This window comes from Psammomys obesus, unplaced genomic scaffold (genome assembly GCF_907164565.1).
Source record: "Psammomys obesus unplaced genomic scaffold, mPsaObe1.curated_primary_1811, whole genome shotgun sequence".
Classification (NCBI taxonomy): domain Eukaryota; kingdom Metazoa; phylum Chordata; class Mammalia; order Rodentia; family Muridae; genus Psammomys; species Psammomys obesus.
In genome coordinates this window covers 38,380,325-38,398,194 of record NW_026587216.1, presented here as the reverse complement: position 1 = coordinate 38,398,194, position 17,870 = coordinate 38,380,325, and the positions used below count along the sequence as shown (strand labels likewise).

Sequence of the window (17,870 nt, the reverse complement as noted above, 5' to 3'; positions counted from 1 at the left end):
GCAAAACCTGAAACTCTAAAACTGCTAGTGGAATACACAGGAAAAATATTTTAAAAGGTAGAAGTTGGCAAGAACTTTCTGAAAAGGCCTCCAATAGCTAAGGAAATTGTCCCAAGTATTAACAAACCAGAGTTCAGGAGTGCAAGCAAGGAAGAAGCCCCTGCTCGGCAAAAGGAGCAGTCCACAGAAGAGACACACTGCAGAGAAGTAGAAAACTTTTGCCAAGTATACATTTAACATAGGATGGATTTCCAGATATCTAAATATATGAAAAACTCTAAAAATGGAACACTGTAATAAATGGACTCATGAAGTGTCTGGAAAAGCTCGCAAAGGAAGAAATACAAATGACCAAGTTAAAAAAAAATTGAGAAAGTGTTCAACCTCCTTAACCACCAGGGAAATGCAAATTAACCTTTTTAGAAGTTTTATCTAGCTATCAGAAGGACTGTCCTCAAGAAAACAAGTAACAAAGGTAGGCGGGGAGTGGGGAAAGATGAAGCCCCCACTCCCCCCGTGTGTGTGTGTGTGTGTGTGTGTGTGTGTGTGTGTGTGTCGGTGCACATGGAAGTCAGAGGTTAACTCGGAGTGTCATTCCTCTGGTGTCATCTATGTTGTATTCTGAGATAAGAGCTCTCACCTAGAGCTTGCCATGTAGGCTAGACTGACTGGCCAGCAAGCCCCGAGGATCTGCCTGTCTTTGCCTCCCCATTGCTGTGAAACAATTGCACATCATTGTGTCTATGCTGGTCTTGGAGAGGAACACTTACAAACGGTTGCTGGAGACAATACATCCGCTATGAAAGTCAGTATGGATAGTCCTCAAAAAAATCTAAAAATAGAACTATCATATATGTGATCCAACTATACCAGTTCTGGCTATACACTGGAAGGAAGCTAAGTCAGCACACCACAGGGATTCTTATGGCTGCATGGTTATTGCTACTCTAGTCACAACACCCAGGAAATGGACCAGACTTGATGTCCACCAGTAAATGAATGGATAGAGAAAATGTACATGTACACAATGGAGCTTTAGTCAGGTCTAAGGAACAATGAAATTATGACGCCTCCAGGAAAATGGATGGCATTTGAGCTCATTAGGTTATGCCACATAAACCAGAGTCAAGAAAGATAAACATTTTCTCTTATAGGTTAAAGACAGATTTAAATTATATATATATGCGAGTGTGCACATATAGAGGTCATGAAAGTAGAAAGGGGAATACTAGAGGCTTAAGGGTGAGGAGCAAGAGCAACACGAGAGTGTAATGGAATATATGTGAGGTGAATGCAGAAGGAGAGACTATCTGTGGGGTGGAGAAGGACTATGAAGAGGAGGAGGGACAGGGGAGGGCAGTGAGGTAGTTGAGTAAAAGTATAACGAAAGCACTCCTGATACTGTAACAGTGAAACTATAACTTCCTTGAGGGCAGAAGTAGGTTTTATTCCTCTGAGGTCTTCCACTGACGCTACTGAAGATCTGGAATTAAAGTCTGCATGGAGAGCATTTTGTCATGCACACGCTGGCTCTACTGTCAAGATGCTCCCAGAGAATAAGGAACAGGCAAGGCAAGGAAGGTGACAGTTATACCTGATTACCCTATGATCCAAACTCACCAACGCACGTAAGCAAGTCTTGGTAGGGTAGGAAAAGGATGAGAAAGATTGGCTGGGAGGATAGGAAAATACAGAGACTCTGAGAAGCGATCCTACTTTCTCTGCTCCTATGACATCTAGTGGAGATTCTCCCTTTCCAGGATCTGTGATTATATCAAATGACAATTATGTATGCAGATCTCAGTGTTAAGAAATTGTTCTGCTGATAAGGTTTGACCTCGGTTATGCAAATACTAAGTGTGAGCAGAGGAAGCCAATTTAAAGACTCAGATATGATGTTAGCTTAAGAGCCATCCAGAGGAGCCTATAGAATCTTGAAGCACCAACCATGGACCAGGCATGACTGGACCTAGGTCCCGTACACATGTGTAGCCGATGGGCAGTTTAGGCTTGGGGAGCGGGGGCTGTCTCTGACATGGGGTCTGTTGTCTGCTCTTTGTTTCATTTTCTCCTGATGAGACTGCCTTACAAGGCCGCAGAGGAAGAGGAAGAAGTCAATCCTCATGTGAATTGATGAGCTGGAGTAGGTGAGTGGGGGGGGCTCCCTTTTCTGAGGATTAGGGGAAAGGGTGAGAGAGGGAGGGTGGGACTGGGAGGAGAGGAGGGTGGGGGCCATGACCAGGATGTGAAGTGAATCAATAAAGAAAATAATTAAAGAAGGAGACACCCAAAGTCAGTATGTACTCCTGTTCCTAACATGAAGCACTGATATTTATAGATTCTGATACTGGATTTGGATGGGCTTGTTCTATTCTGTCAATTAAAGAACTGGCCTGTATCTTTGATCTGTGTTTAGATTGTCTGATGACAGACCTTTAAAGTAACCAGGACTAGAACCAGCATCTTTGGTGGTAATATAGCAGGGGACCTGTGGAGAGGTCTTAAGGTGTTAATAATTAGCAGTTTGTGAGGCACACAGTCTCAAAGCAATTAAAGATGGTAATTGAATATTTGGTCACAGAGCAGAACAGCTCATGTGTAAATGGAGGTACTGCTTGCTGGCTTACAGCAGTGACTTTAGACAAATAAGGCTGGAAATCCAGAAGGAATAAATATGGGCCAAACATATGTTTGTCTTATAGGCAGCTATATTTTTTGAAAAGCAATGCCTTTTTGCTGTATGTGACACTATTAGCTGAAAACGTCAATAGTAAATAATCCAATATTTCAGCCTATCTCTTGTAACGATGGCACACCATTTCCTCATGAAAAACTTCACTGTCAAGGGGAGTCTGATGTCCTTTGATTTGGTAAGCACTTTCAGTTCATATACTTTAAATCCAATCACTGGTCACACAATGGCCACAGTGCTACATCTATGCTTGTTTGAGGGTATGGGGTGGCATTACTGATGAGTTCAGCATGGCCCAGGGGTTTAATCACAGAGGCCCTGCACAGCCTTTGCAGGGACTTCATAAGCTATGACATCTGATTAATGTGAACACATATGCAAGAAACTCAAAACAAACCCAGCCTCGTGAAAAAGTTTTCAAGTAGAAAGTAAAGGAAATGCAAAATTCCTTTTAGAAGAATATCAGCAGGAATTGGTGGATGTTTTCTGTCCGTGCTTCTGGTAGAAGGATGCTCCAGGCTGCCTAGGGCTTATTAAGATGGAAGATACGGTCTCCCTAAACATGCAGGAAGGCAGAGAATCAAAGGTGAAATTAGAGTCTGTTTATTTCAGTCCTATGGATGGGGAAACCCTTTCTACAGCCTCTGTGATGAGGAAAAGAAATATTAGCTTGAAGTCTATAGGTTTTGTTAGTGCTGCAGCTGGCCAGGAGTTTTCACTCTCCAGAAAATGGTCAAGTGGGTCAACTCCTGATTTTTTTCTCTCTTTAGCTTCCACCTACTTTTTGAAGACGTATGTAGTAGGTTGTGATGTGATTTTTTTTTTTTTTCTTAAGTTAAGGTCCCAGCATGCAGCACCATAACGTTTACCAATTAATCAATCACCTCCGTCCTGTTTGAGGAACTAACATGCAGAAAGATGTTATGTTCTCACAGACATTTCGGAGTGTGCACGGGGTATAAAAAAGGTAAATCGTACTCCAGGCCTGAATCCTAGCTTACTATGTAAATAAATCTCCTACAAATGTGGCATAAAGGAGCTTGGGGTCACTGAACAGGGCTGAATACTGGATGAAGCATTAGCCTGGGGTTGGGAAACATGTTTCAGAGGTAAGGACTTGACCTCTTTGGATCGGGGAGAGTTCCTGTTTGTTTCGTAATGTGTGCATTTCATTATTTGCACGGTTTCGTGAGGCGCTTGGGAGCTGTGTACACAGCAAGGTGAGTCTGGAACCAAACACCCCATTTCATTGTCTTTGAAATACATTTAGCAAAAATTTCTCAAAGTATACCTACTTCTTGATGTTAATTTTTTTCCCCTGAGATGTTTGTTTCAATTTTTTTTTTGGAAAAAACAAAACAAAACAAAAAACTATACTCATTTTCATTGTGCTCTACGGACGGATTACAAAGTAAAACTCGCTCGCACAACAGCTGCCACCAGCGCGGAGCGCTCTTGCAATCCCAGTGTTTGCTAAGTGGAGGCCTGTGCACTTCAAGGTCATCCCTTTCTCCACAGGGAGGAGATTGAAGCCAGCCTGGGCTCCTTGAGACCCTGTCTCACAAAAACGAACCCCAGTATCACTAACCGGTAAATAATGGGCAATAAACCGTTACGCGAAGGAGTCTTCGCGTGTTCACGGGTCTCCAACTCCTTCCCAAAGCAAGGCAACTCTTCCGCTCCTTTTAGGAATCGCTTGGAGCAAGGAGAGCGCCGGGGTTGGGGGTGGAGAGCAGGTTGTCCTAGGGGTCTCGAGGCTTCAGGAAAGGCTGTTAGGGATTGGGTGCAGCAGGCTCTTCGGGTCGCCGCGGCCCCAGCCCGGCTTTTGCACGCTGCCCGGTCCGGGTGCCGTGGGCGGAGGTGGGGTGTAAGGCGGGGGCGTGTCCTCGGGCCAGACACGCCCCCACCGGCCTTAAAAACGCGCGAGCCCGCGCCCGACCCGCCGCCGCTCGCGCTCGCGGGGACTGCCACGCTCCGCGCGGCACCCCCAAACCCGCGCCCGACCCGCCGCGCCCGCGCCGCACAGCTGCCCATGGCTGACCTGAGTTTCATCGAGGATGCAGTCGCCTTCCCCGAGAAGGAGGAAGACGAGGAGGAGGAGGAGGAGGGCGTGGAGTGGGGTTACGAGGAAGGTAGGCTCGCGGGACGCACCTGCTGCGCCCGGGCAGCCGCGCCGCCCAGCCCGGAGCTGCCGGGAAGCCGAGGTGCTCTCTGGTCTTGGGAAGCGTCACCAAACGCGCTTTAGGAAAATGCTCTTGGCCACTTTAAGAAAGAGTTTCTAAATCTGTCCCCGAAGACCCAGGGCTCCTGGTAGCTTTTAGTGCCCACGTTTACTGTGTACACGGAGAAAAGCGCGAAAGAGTCCATAGACATATGTCTGCGATACTGTATTTACATTTATTTACATTTTAAATGAGTGGTGCTCCCGAGCATTCCCGGCTTTCCGCTGTCTTTAAGCCTGTTGAGCGTTGCGGCTACAGAACTGAACTGATGGGCAGAGGAAATTTCCGTGGTATTGTTTTCTAGTCACTTAAAGGCGTAAGTTTCCTAGATCCCTAAATCAAGGCATGTGTGTGTACAGAGAGAAACACGCAGTAAAGGATTTTGTGTGTGGTGTTTAACAGCAGATCACTCACAAAATGTAAAAACCCACGCACATTTCTCATATTTCATCTATCTACAGATGATAGTCATGGTTATAATGTCGAGGATAATGAGTTTTTCATGTTCTGTTTTATTGTCATTAACCTTAAAAAAAACCTAGCCTCTCTCTCCCTCTCTCTCTGTCATTTTGTCTTCAGGGGTAGAGTGGGGCTTAGTGTTTCCCGATGCTAACGGGGAATACCAGTCTCCTATCAACCTCAACTCCAGAGAAGCCAGGTATGACCCCTCGCTGCTGGATGTGCGACTGTCTCCAAACTACGTGGTGTGCCGGGACTGTGAGGTCACCAACGATGGCCACACCATTCAAGTCATCCTCAAGTCGAAATCAGGTACTTTGGAAAGCATGTTTCTGTACTCTTCTATGCAAGCGGACAATTTCTGATTTAACTTGTATGGTGTTAAAGGGGGGCACAAACGCAGTTTCTGTTCTTATGGTTCTTTTCTGGGAATTATTATTATTTTTTTTAAAAATAGCCCTGCGGGGCTAAGATAGGGTGAAGTGAAGCTGTCTCTGCTGCCTGTTCTTCCAAGGCTGTGCTTGGAGCCTCCGAAGTTGCTTGAACAAACATTTACTGAACTGTGAGGAAAGGGGTACGGACACAAGCATACTGATTTGATTTTTTCGGCTGTGCGTTTTATTCTAAATTATTGATTAGCTGAAGTCATTTAATCAGAATGCTTTGTTTTTGCTGGTTTGTGAAAACAAAGATTAGAATTCATTGATGTCGTTTGTGTTCGAGATAAACTTTTCAAGTGAAATTTCCTTTAATAATGACAAGAATAATTTTAATGACAGTTAAAAGCATGCTCTGCACCCAGCAGATATTTAACTGGAACCCCAGCTCTTGTTTTTGTTTATTTTTAACTCACTTTTCTTGAACCTAGTTGACACGAATCTGAAAAGTTTTGTGGAAAATGCAATTTCCGGGAAAATTGGCTTTCAGCTTAAATGGAGGAGAAATGAAAACAGATCTGAAAAACCTTAGCATTAACATTGTGTTTTTCATGGGGAATAATGACTAATTTTCCTCCCGGGAAGAATGTGATGTTAGAGCGTGTTGAACGTTGATGTGCTTCACAAACAGTCTTTGCTTGTATGAATTCCAAGTTAATAAACTAGGTATTTCAAAGCACAAAACCATTAGGTTTGTCATTAGGCGAGGAAGGCATCTCTAACTCGTCATGTTGCAGAGCTTTGGTCCGATAAGACAGAACACGTATTCTTTGCAGCTGTTAAGAGTCTAATCAAGGTGAGGACGGCTCCTCGGGGACAGTGTGAGTTTTATGTGGGGTTGGTAAAAATCACACGCTGAAGTTAGACTTGAGCTTAAACCGGAATGTTTTGGAGATGTTTTATGTTGCCAGTAGTTCTGTCCTGAATAGAAGTGCCTGGTCCGGACTTTACTCTCCACTCCTTTGGGGACCTTCCTCCCTCAGGTGCCTGTCCTCTTTCTGTCACTACGGTAGTTTCTCCCTTTTAGTATTTCAACAAACTTAAAAGTTAGTCAGTGCCGGGCATGTGGTGCACACCTTTAATCCCAGCACTCCAGAGGCAGAGGAAGGTGGGATTGCCGTGAGTTCCAGGCTAGCCTGGTCTACAGAGTGAGTTCAGCCATGGCTGCATAGTAAGAACATGTCAAAAAAAAAAAAAAAAAAGGAGAAACTGAATGATTAGTTTATTGCTTTTTCTAGGTTATTTCAGCTTCTCTAAGGAATTTTCTTTAAACTCTGAACACCATTATTTATTTACTTAAGGAAGTTTTTTTTTTCTTAATCAAAATGGACTTCAGACATAATTTGAATGGTTGGCTGTGTCTCCATTTTGTCTTCCTCCAGCTATAGCCTGTGCCACCTTACGTATAACTTCTGTTTTTCTTTAGTAACAACTACTTTAAACTTAAAAAAAAAATTTTGTCTTTTGAGATTATATTATAATTACTTATTTTTCCTTCCTTTCCTTCCTCCTAACTCTCACATATACTCCTTTTTTGCTATCTTTCAAACTCAGAGCCACTTTTTCATTAATTGTTGTTTTGTACAGACATGTAAATGTGCATGCATATATCTTCCTACATATATAAATACAACCTGCTCAGTCTGTGTAATGTTACCTAGCTGTTTGTTTTCAGGGCTGAACTTTTAATAATTGTTTCTCTTGTCTTTACTTCTTTATTTCTTAATAACCTGTTTATGTTGTTTGCTCTTAGATTTAAGAACCCTTCAGGCTTCCTGCAGTGGAAGGGAGGCTAGTCTTATCACCCTCTCCTGTCCTGATTCTGTCCCACATACTTATATTGTTATTAAAGTTAATACTCAAAATATTATTGCTATGACCTTCCACCTGCCATTTTGGCTTGAGACTGTATTGTTTCCGTTACGGAACAGTATTTTCCCCTGGAGTTATTGTATTCTTGTGTATTAATTTTTAAAGTTACCTAACAGGAATTCACTTTTAACTGTGACAGATGATAAGCTCTGTCTCAGGACATTCAAAGGCACCAAGTTGTCCTTTCTCTGGCCCCTTGGAGCTGTTCGGACTGCCACCGAAACACTGAAGTACATACACTTTTCAATTTTGCTCTCACACTTTTAATTTCTTAAAACTGGTGCTAATTGTTTGTATTAATTTTTTTTTTAATTTCACCATTCAGTGTTTTGTGAAAGTGAGGCCCTTCATCATTTTATGTTGTCTTCTTCCTGTTTTTGTTTGTTTATTCTGGGTTGGTTCCTTCTTTATCAGTCCAGTCCTTTCCTTTCATCTTGAGGGTTCTTGTCAAACACCAGAGATCAGGCTCTCTGCTGCTAACCAAGATGAATCGAGGTTAGCCTAAAACACTCATTTCAGGAGGCTAAGGCTGAGGCCTGTTCACGTGGTCAGTAATGGAGTCCAGCGGTGACATGGCTGTGCTAGAGATAGCTTTGGAGGTAGGCCTGGAGTCCCTGGAACTTACCTGCTTGCTGTTTCTGCTTCTCTGGGGATGGCAGGTGGTCAGGGAGGGAGGGCTGGCCAAGAGTGTCAACATATGGTATGGTCCAGTTCTCCCTTCATCTGCCAGGGACTGCAAAGGCAGCTGCTTGGCTATGGAGAGTGGGGATGCAGAGCAAACCTCTCTTTTCAGAGGCCTTCATTTCCTGTTTGCAGTCTGTCACTCTGTGCCTCCACCCTCATCCAGGCATACCAGTGTCCTTGTGCTCCGAGTCTGCTGTCCTCCTGTCTTTTTCTGTTTGCCTGCTATGACAAAATACCTTAGGCTAAGTAATTTATAAACGATAGGAGTTTATGCCTTCCAGTTCTGGAGTGTCAGCTCAGCGTGTATGCAGACATATCCTCTTATGAGGGCATGCAGTTCTGCATACATGGGGCCTTGCAACTGTGTCCTCAAGTTGCAGAAGGGTAACGGGGGGGGGGGGGGGGGGGGATTTTTTTTTTTTTTTTTGGGAAAAAGGGGGGTTTTTTTTTTTTTTTTTTTTTTTTTTTTAGGAACAAAAGCTGACATTTTGTCATCTGCCGTGTTAAGATCTTTGTTTTTGTTAGTATGCCAGTGGCCATGGACGCAGCCATTTTTCTTTCCTCTTTATTATTTTTTTCTATGTTTATTGTAAAATACTCTCAAAGAATTAGCCCTGTTTTAGCAGGTATCTTCAGGGCTGGCTGCAAAGTCCTCCTCTGTGGCCTAACAGACTGCTCCTCCCCTGGGGGGGGGGTGTCAAACAGCCTGCCCTTGAGATCCTGTTAGAAATAGTCCGTGTTCCCCTTACTTTGGAAAACTACTTGGTTACTGAGCTACCACAGGCCGCATCCGAGCAGAAGTTCTAGGTTATATCCATAGATGGTCCTTGGTTGAGTGTCAGTCTCAGAAAAGACCCTGTGCCCAGATATATTTGGTCCTTGTAGAGCTCCTATCCTTTCCATATCATACTAACTTCCCTTCTTTCATATGATTCCCTGCACTCTGCTGAGGGTCAGATGAAAGGAGAGGAGGTCCTCCCCTATCAGGGGACTTGGAAAGGGGCAGGGAGGAGACCAGGGAGGGAGTGTGGGGTTGGGGAGGGAATGAGGGAGCGGGATACAGCTGGGACACAGAGTTAACAAAATGTAACTAAAAAGAAAAATAAAATAAAAAAAAAATACAAAAAAAACTACTTAAAAATAAAAAAAATATTAAAAAAAAAAAAGAATTAGCCCAAATGATGACACCATTTTTTTTTCAGTATACTTTCAGTGTTTATGCTGCACAAACCAAAGCTGTTCAAGCCATCATAAAGATACAATTCCTATATATGGTCCCATTTGGAAACACTGCCTTGGGGCAGTTCTTGGACCCATGGCCTAGCCTCCCCACCATGCAGCTCTGCTGAGACTTCCTCCAGCTGAGGCCACTGGTAATCTTCTCCAGAGGCAACTGTAAAATTCTTATCATTCTCTAAGTGCTGGTTTTGAAGTGAGCTGTGTGGAAACTCTGGTCTCTGACACAGTTACCTGAGGGCTGTTTTAGTTTTGACTGCCTTCCTCCTGCCACTTCTTGGTACTCAGTCATCCTTAGCATCTTGGGCTCTTTAGGCTTCCTCCTCAGGCCTCCTCTCACATCGACGGCCAGCAGAGTGACTGTGTGCTGCTTTGTTTCATGCTAAGTTTCCATCAACAGGCTGGCCCTATGTTGCACACCCTTTGGCAGGTCAGGACAGCCTCAGCTTGAACAGCTAAGGAAGGAAAGTCAGTTCTCACTGAGGAGTGCCTTTTGCACTTGAGCAATTTCACAGCTCAGAAAGTTCTGCTGCTTCCCCATGATGTCTGTTTTAGCGTTCTGGACCTTCATAGAGCATTGGTGTCAGGCTTTCACACGCACGCTTTGGAACACTGCTGTCATTTCATTAGGCAAGTGGCATCTTTCCTTTCTGATACATGTGTTCCTTCAATTCCTGACAGCCCTTCATCCCTCAACACTTACTGACACTACAGCAGTATAAACTCACCTGCCTGGAAAAGCTAAGCAGATACTCTCAGCTAGGAGAATAAAAGTCCAGAAACAGCTACTGGCTGTCTGTTTTACCTGTGGTGTTCGAGGGGGAGGGCCTGGACAGAGCATGCCTGGTTTGCTGGATGTTTGATGGGTTGGGAGAGGCTGGAGGTGTGTCCCTGTGCAGCAGGCACACTTACTCATTGCTTTCCTCTGGCAGGAAGAATGAAGTTGGCAAGGCTATATTTTTACCTGATGCAGAGAGTTACATGCTGTGGAGGTGGAAAATATAAGTCAGCCACAGAGCCATTGAAGGGAGATTGTTTAGTGGAAATTATTAGAGGAGAATTTTGGAAAGAAGTAGGATTTGAAGTGATCTTGAAGAGTAAATATGCTTGTAGGTTGGTAAGATGTGGAGCAGAGAGCTGCAAACAACAATAACAGAAAGAAAAACCCCACAAAACAAAGAGAAACCCTCACAAGGATCTGGGAGGAATGTAGTGATGATGGCAAAAGGAAAGGCAAGTCTTTTAGCACATCTGGAAGATGTATTAGTGGTAAAGGGCTTGTGGGATATACGAGAGTGAGGGTGTGTTAGAGCACATTCCTGAGGCATCACAAACAGGGTCTAAAAAACGAGACTTCCCTTCCTCATAGGAGTCTTAACTAGCCTGTTGATCTAGGAAAGTTAACATGGCAGCACAGAACGAGCTGGGACCTAGGAGAGATTGGGAGCTGGTTGAAAATTAAGTGCAAGAAATTAAGTTATCTGCCACTGAGGCCATTTCAGTTCCTACCAGTGGAAGAGCAGGACTGACATGGGTAATTACTGAGGGGTGGTCTGTAGAGATCTAGTGGGGAGCATGGGGAGCAGGGGGGAGGAGGGAATGGACAGAGCTGGGCAAGAGTTGAGTCCCAGAGACTGGACCAGGGCTCAGATCCTCTCTGTACCGGATCTGCTTAAAGGTGCCAGAGTTCCATTTGGCCTGCAGTTTGGCTCAGTTTCACATCCTACACATGATGGTTTGACCAGGCCCCTTGCCCCATTGTCTCCTTGAGCTAGAGAAGTTATTTAAAGCTGTCACATACACCATTTTGATTTCTCATCAGTGCTGATGAATCACAGGAATCTTCAAATTTGAGGTATACCGACTAAGGAACATTGAACATACTTATGATCATGTGAAAAATAGCATAAATATTACAATATTATAGCAGTTCTCATTTGTTGGCAGTGGATATGTTCTCAGATCTCGTAGATTGTGCTGAACTCTCTCTATACTGTTTTTCTTGTTATGTATACTTGTGATAAAGTTTACCTTATAAGTTAGGCACAGTACAAAATTAGCACAATACGTAATAATCACCTAAAAATTATATCCATACTGAAATACAAATTATGTGGAGGAAGTCTGTCTGTATGTTTGAGACTGTTGACTCAGTGCTGTCAGTTTGTGGCTGAATGTAGATAACAAAAACCACAGACAGTGACTACGGACAGATAAGGATAGATTTCTAGTGGGAACAGTGTGGCACTTGGGCGTGACACTGCCCAAGCCCATATGACAGACAGCACACCACTCCATCTGGCCACAAAGGGTAAATACTTGGTTTTTATGAAGGATGGTCTTGCCTTCAGCCCAGGCTGGCCTCCATTTCTCCATCCTCCTGCTTCAGCCTCTGAGTGCCGGGGTGACAGGTGCATGTCCCTATGTCCAGCAAAGGTACTGACATTTTTAATTGGCTGTCGGCATAGGAGAACTTGCTAATCCCTCTAGATCATGTGCAATATCCACTGTAACTTATTATAGCAACTTTAATTAGAACGGTTTGCTTCTGGGGCTTTTATAATTCTCAACCTAATTTAGGGCAGATGATCACCCCTAACTTAACCTACTTCCCCTGTATCCATCCACTGGTAACTTAGGATTTCCTCTCGGAACACGTGTGGACTTCCTGGCCTCTCCAAGCCTTTCCAAGGCTCTTCTCCCTGCGTTGGCTGCCGTCTTCCATTCCCTTGGCATATTCTTCAAGGTTCAGCTTGGCTGTCATTCCAGAAAGTTTTTCTGTGCGTGCTTCTTGTTTTTTGCTTGACCCCAGCTGGATATTCACCTGCTGTCCATACATTTTCTTCACTGTGTCTGATACTTCTTGTTGGGAACATTCTTTAGGCACTGGGGGTGCCTGGCTGCACTGGGGGTGCCTTGTTGCTGTGGAGGTTGGCTCCTTTTGCTCTGTTTGCTCTCTAGTCATCCCACTCAAAATGCGCGTTCACTTCAAATGAAACGTGAAGGGATTCTCCAGTCACCGCTTTTGAATTACATGGTAAATTTGTTCTCATCAAGGACTACGAGGCTTAGACAGGTTTAGGTAAATGTTTGTTCATCAAGTTGTCACATGAGTGTCAAATTTTGTAGAGCATTCCTCCAGGAGCTCCTTCTCTGTGTCTTTAGCACCATGGCAAAGTCTATTAAAGAGCAGCTGAGAAATGGGGACGGTGAAGCAATGGCATCAACTCATTGCGCAGATTTTACTCCCAACTTTGTCACTCTAAGGAAATGCAGCACTCGAATGAGCCATCTCTGTGCTCTGTCATTGTAGTTTCGTTGAAGTTAATGTCATCCCAACAAGGAATCAGCCAAGCGGTGTCCAAACATCACTCTCCGGAACTTAGTGTGCAGGTTTGTAGGAAATGCGCCCCGCCGGGTGGAGTGGGTTCCTAATAAACGTTGTCTGTAGAAAATGAGTGTCCTAGCTTTAGGGGATGCCACTGAATAGGGCCAGACATTGACAATTTATTTTGGCGTCTGAACACTCAATCTGGAGGGATGGATAAGGTGTTTGTTTACTTGGGTTTACTTGGGACCTCAAACTAAATTCAGTGTTTTGCCGTTTTAAATGGCTTTTTTTTTTTTTTTTTTTTTTTTTTTTTTTTTTTTTTTTTTTTTTTTGTGGCCACATGGTGTTGCTATGCTTTCCTTTGGGGTTGTTCACCAGCAGCAAAAGTGAAAATACCCTGACACCTGGCAAAGCCACCTCTTTGCTTCCTTTCTCCGAGGACCAGTCTGGGAATAGTGCCTCCCTCCTGCCTGCTCACATACCCTCACAGATTTTATTCTGTATATGTATATGTATATACAATCTTGTGGATATTATACGTAATTTTAGGTAAATAGTTAAGAGTATGATTTCTTTCTTACGATCTTTTTAGACATCCTTACTTTTATCCTCCTCTCTCCTTTATTTATTTCTGTTCCTCTCCCTGGTAAAGTCTTCTTCCATTTCCTATCGCCACCGCCTTTAAATAGTTTGTACCCTGATATTCCCCTATCCTCACAAGAGCCCCCCTTTATGTTCCTGGTTTCTGCAGTTACTCTAGGCTATATATTCATATCAGAAGACTTCGAGGGGATGGCTGTAGTTGTCTGTATTCATGTTTGCAACTATTACTTTGTTCTTTTAATCTACTTGTCTGTTTTTGTGCCAGCATCATACTGTTTTTTTTTTTTTTTTTTACAATGGTTCTGTAATATATCTTGAGGTCTGGATTGGTAACTCCCCCAGCATTATTGATCCTGCTCAGGATTGTTTTGGCTATCTGGGGTCTTTTGTGATTCCATGAGAAAAAATATGTATATATTTCTGTGAAGAATGAGGCAGGGGTTTTGATTGTGATTGCATTAATATGTAGATGGCCTTTGTTAGAATGGTCATTTTTACAGTATCAGTTCTATCAACCCATGAGCACAGAATATCGTTCATTTTCTAGTGTCTTTATCTCTTTCTTCCAAGATTTAAAGTTTTCATTGTAGAGGACTTTGACTTCGTTATTTAGGTTTTTTCCTAGATACTTCATTTTCTTTGAGGCTGTTGTGAAAAGGGCTGTATCTATGATCTCTTTCCCTATATGTTTGTTATTCATGTAAAGAAAAGCTATTGTTTTTTGGTAGTTGATTTTCTCTCCTGCCACACAACATGATAATAATTTGTGAGACTCGCAGCATTGGTCATTTTGGTCTTATAGTTTTGAAATGTGGATATATTTTTGTTGCTTTGAGATCCATGTCAAACCTAGTTGTATCACCTTTTCCCATAAGAACTAGCGCGAAGGGGTTTGGGGCAAATATTTTAACTCTTTTTCTTCTTTTGTATGTCTAATTTTATGACATGCCTCCTTTTTTCATAGCAACAAGGAGCTCAGCCTCTTCCAAGATAATTTTATTGCCTCCCTTTAAAAATGGAGAGTTCCAGAATTTTCCCTGAAGTTTGGAATCAGGTCCATGCTGAGCATGATGTTATTGGTGGGGATACATTGTGTTCTTCGGAGGAGGCTGACAGAGGTCCTGTATGAGACTCCCCCATTTCCTCTCTGGTTTGGATGACAATGTACACGGACAGAGTGTAGACATCTGATCTCCTTCCTTGTTTTTCTCAAGAGATGGAGTTTGGACAATCAGTGGAATGGGCCTAGTGGTAGTACACTATTCAGAATCTCTGATGCCTTCTTGAAATGAAAGCTTTGCCTACAACCTTAAACCTGTATCATGGTGCTCACAGAACAGAAAGGCAGAGCAAGTGTTCACAGAGTTCTGAGTATCTGGAAATCTTTTTGCTTCATGCATTTAGATTTGTTTTCTCTTTTGGAAAATCTGATAAAATTTGCTTCTCAAAGAGTCTAGGGATCTAGGCTTAGAGACTACATTGTTTTTTAGTTCATAGATAGTATAATTTAGGTCTTTGTCCTTAACTCACTGCCATGGTGGTTAGTCGTCAGCTCCAGGATTTGTCCTGGGCTTGCTAGCTGGGTGATTATGGCCGACTACACTTAGTCCCTCAAGCACCCTTTTCCCCTCTGTCGATAGGGGTGAGATCACTAACCCTTGGAGTTTGCTGTGATAGAAGGACTCTGGAATCTTGTGCGGTAGTCTTAATCTGATGTCTATGCTTTCTCACTTCTCCCCCTCCCCCCCTTTCATGGGGCCTATTCACTTCCTCCTGCAGAATCATTAAAATTTCTCCTGGACGTGCTATTTTGCACTGAGGTGGTAGAAAGACAAACCAAGCTTGTAAGGCACGTTCCGTGACTGTACGGTGTATGAGACAGCTTCAGCTTGCCTCTGTTTTCTGCCATCTTGTTCCCCCTTCTTCTCTTTCTAGTTCACATATTTCTGGCTGTATTGCTTGCAGATTGGCATAAATCCAGTTAGAACAGGTTTCTGTGCATGTATATATGTGTGTATGACACATGTGTGTGGGTGTGGAGGAGGTCAGACAAGGGTATTGGATCTCCCGAAGCTGTAGTTACAGGAAGGTCATGCGCCGTCTCATGAGGTGCTGGAAATCTGGGATCCTCTACTAGAGCAGCGAGTACTCTTCACCACTGAACTGCCTCTGCAGCCTCCATCGCCTGTATTACTATCAATTCTCCTTGGATATTTTTATTAGCTTAATATTATACCTGTTTTCTGGTTGAAATTCTGTTGATGGCTGTAGATGACCCAAAGATGTGGCTTAGCTCGTTGATAGATCTATACAGCAAAGGACGGATTTGTATGAGGCTCTGACCATGTTCATATCTCTCCATCAGTGCTCAGCTTAAATGTCATAGTAGCAGGGGTGGTGGCTGGGGGACTGGGCATTGGTTAAACTCATTGGTTTATTGGTTAAGCGGCAGCATTACTCTTGCAGAGGACCTGGATTTGGTTCCTGGCACCCACATCAGGTGGCTAGTAACTGCCTATAACTCTAGCTCTGGGGGATCCGACACTGCTCTCTTGCCCAGTGAGCACCTGCACATAATTTAAAATAAATATATTAAAAAAAAAGAGTGTCAGGAAGGATGTATTACCCCATCTGTTCCTGGACTGAAAACACAGAACAACTTAAAACATGCACATTATTACTAAGGTCCTATTGGAATAGTACACTTAAGAATTTTAGTGAAATCTGACCAGTTTACATTTACCTCGGTTGAAATATTTTTCTCATTTTGACGTTGCAAATTAAGTCTTTAGAGCCAGGAGAGCTTTTTTTTTTTGGGGGGGGGGAGGTTAACAACAATAGCACAATCAAAGTGCCTTTTGTGTGTAACACTTGTGACAGCACTCAGCAGTGTCTTTTTCTTTTCTCAGTTCTGTCAGGAGGACCTTTGCCTCAGGGACACGAGTTTGAGCTGTATGAAGTTAGATTTCACTGGGGAAGAGAAAACCAGCGTGGTTCTGAGCACACGGTTAATTTCAAGGCCTTTCCCATGGAGGTAAGAGTAACAGTCTTGTAAAAACCTCATTATGTAGTAAAGAATTCAGCAACTTACCGAAAATGCTTGTTTTGAAAGTAGATGTGTAATCCTTGAATTTTATGTTTGCACTAAGACAAATTTCAGGCGGGGCAGCTAATGAAGCCACCTGCCTACTTCCTGCGCTCGGAGTGAACAGGGGGCACAGGCCACAGAGCGGATCAGCACTTATGCCGAGAACATGCCCACCCCACACAGCCCTCCTGAATTGTTCCCTACAACACTTCTTTCGTCATGAATTCATATATGTTCTTTAACACTCAGTTGAAGTGAATGTCTCCTGTGGTACTTTTCCTGGGTTCCCTGCCTACATGGACTTCTTCATCCCCTTTATAATCTCCCACTGGACGTGATAGTGTCCTGCCGTACGCCCATCCCACAGACTGGCAGACGTTGAGCCCACTGACTTCTTTGGCTGTGGTGTTTTGAGGACAAGGTCTCCCATTCATCCCTCTGCTGACTTTTATCATTTGCTCACTGCCAGGCTCATCACAGAAGTTCATGAAGCTGGTGGGTTGCCCCCCTTGGTGCAGGACTTAGATTTCTTTCCATAGGAAATCTCGGTTCTCCCCAAGAAGCAGATGCTCATTGGTATCTAAGCACCTCCCTCCCACCCTTCCTCTTAGTCCTGTGGTTTTTAACCAATTTCTAAGACCTTACACCTTAACTAACACCAGGTCTCAACTTCACCTCCACAAAGAATCATAGACAACCACCTAACGGATGTTCTCTTTGGGTGCCTGGAAGACATTACAGAGTAAAGGTCATCTACCTGTTGAAAAAGAACTATTTTGAGGTTTGCTTACACTAGGCTTCTTTCTCTGTCATCCACACTGTGGATGCACTTCACATTAAGTATGAACTCAGTCCTCTGCAGAAGCCATGTATAGATCTGCCTCCATGATTAGAATCACCATTGTATAATTTTATACCCCTCTTATGCGGACTGGACAGGATTACCCTGGAATCTTTTTCGGGTTGTCTTAATCATTATTTGAAAATCTCCCCGGAAGCTCTAGCTAGCCCTTTTCACTCAAAAGAGACCCAAGCTTTCAAAGGGAGACGTGAAGTGCTTCAAGGATGGAGGAGCAACCTGAATGTGTGTGTGACTCACGCCTGCAGGAGTTCAGGAAGAGAAAGTGGCCTCAAGTTTCTGCTGAGGAAGGTTCCCTGCACCACCATGCTCGCTCTTTCTTTCTTTCTTTCTTTCTTTCTTTCTTTCTTTCTTTCTTTCTTTCTTTCTTTCTTTCTTTCTTTCTTT

General features: G+C 43.5%; 1 protein-coding gene across 2 annotated transcripts in view; it reads left to right on the top strand.

The window, feature by feature from the left end:
* Nucleotides 1–4,646: 4,646 nt before the first annotated feature.
* Nucleotides 4,647–17,870, top strand: part of Ca8 (carbonic anhydrase 8) — a 91,935-nt gene continuing 78,711 nt past the window's right edge. For both annotated transcript variants that reach the window (XM_055603434.1, XM_055603435.1), the window contains exons 1-3: nt 4,647–4,824; nt 5,494–5,685; nt 16,446–16,570. In XM_055603434.1, coding sequence (XP_055459409.1) covers nt 4,725–4,824; nt 5,494–5,685; nt 16,446–16,570 — 417 coding nt within the window. In that variant the 5' untranslated portion in view covers nt 4,647–4,724. The remainder of the gene's footprint in view (nt 4,825–5,493; nt 5,686–16,445; nt 16,571–17,870) is intronic.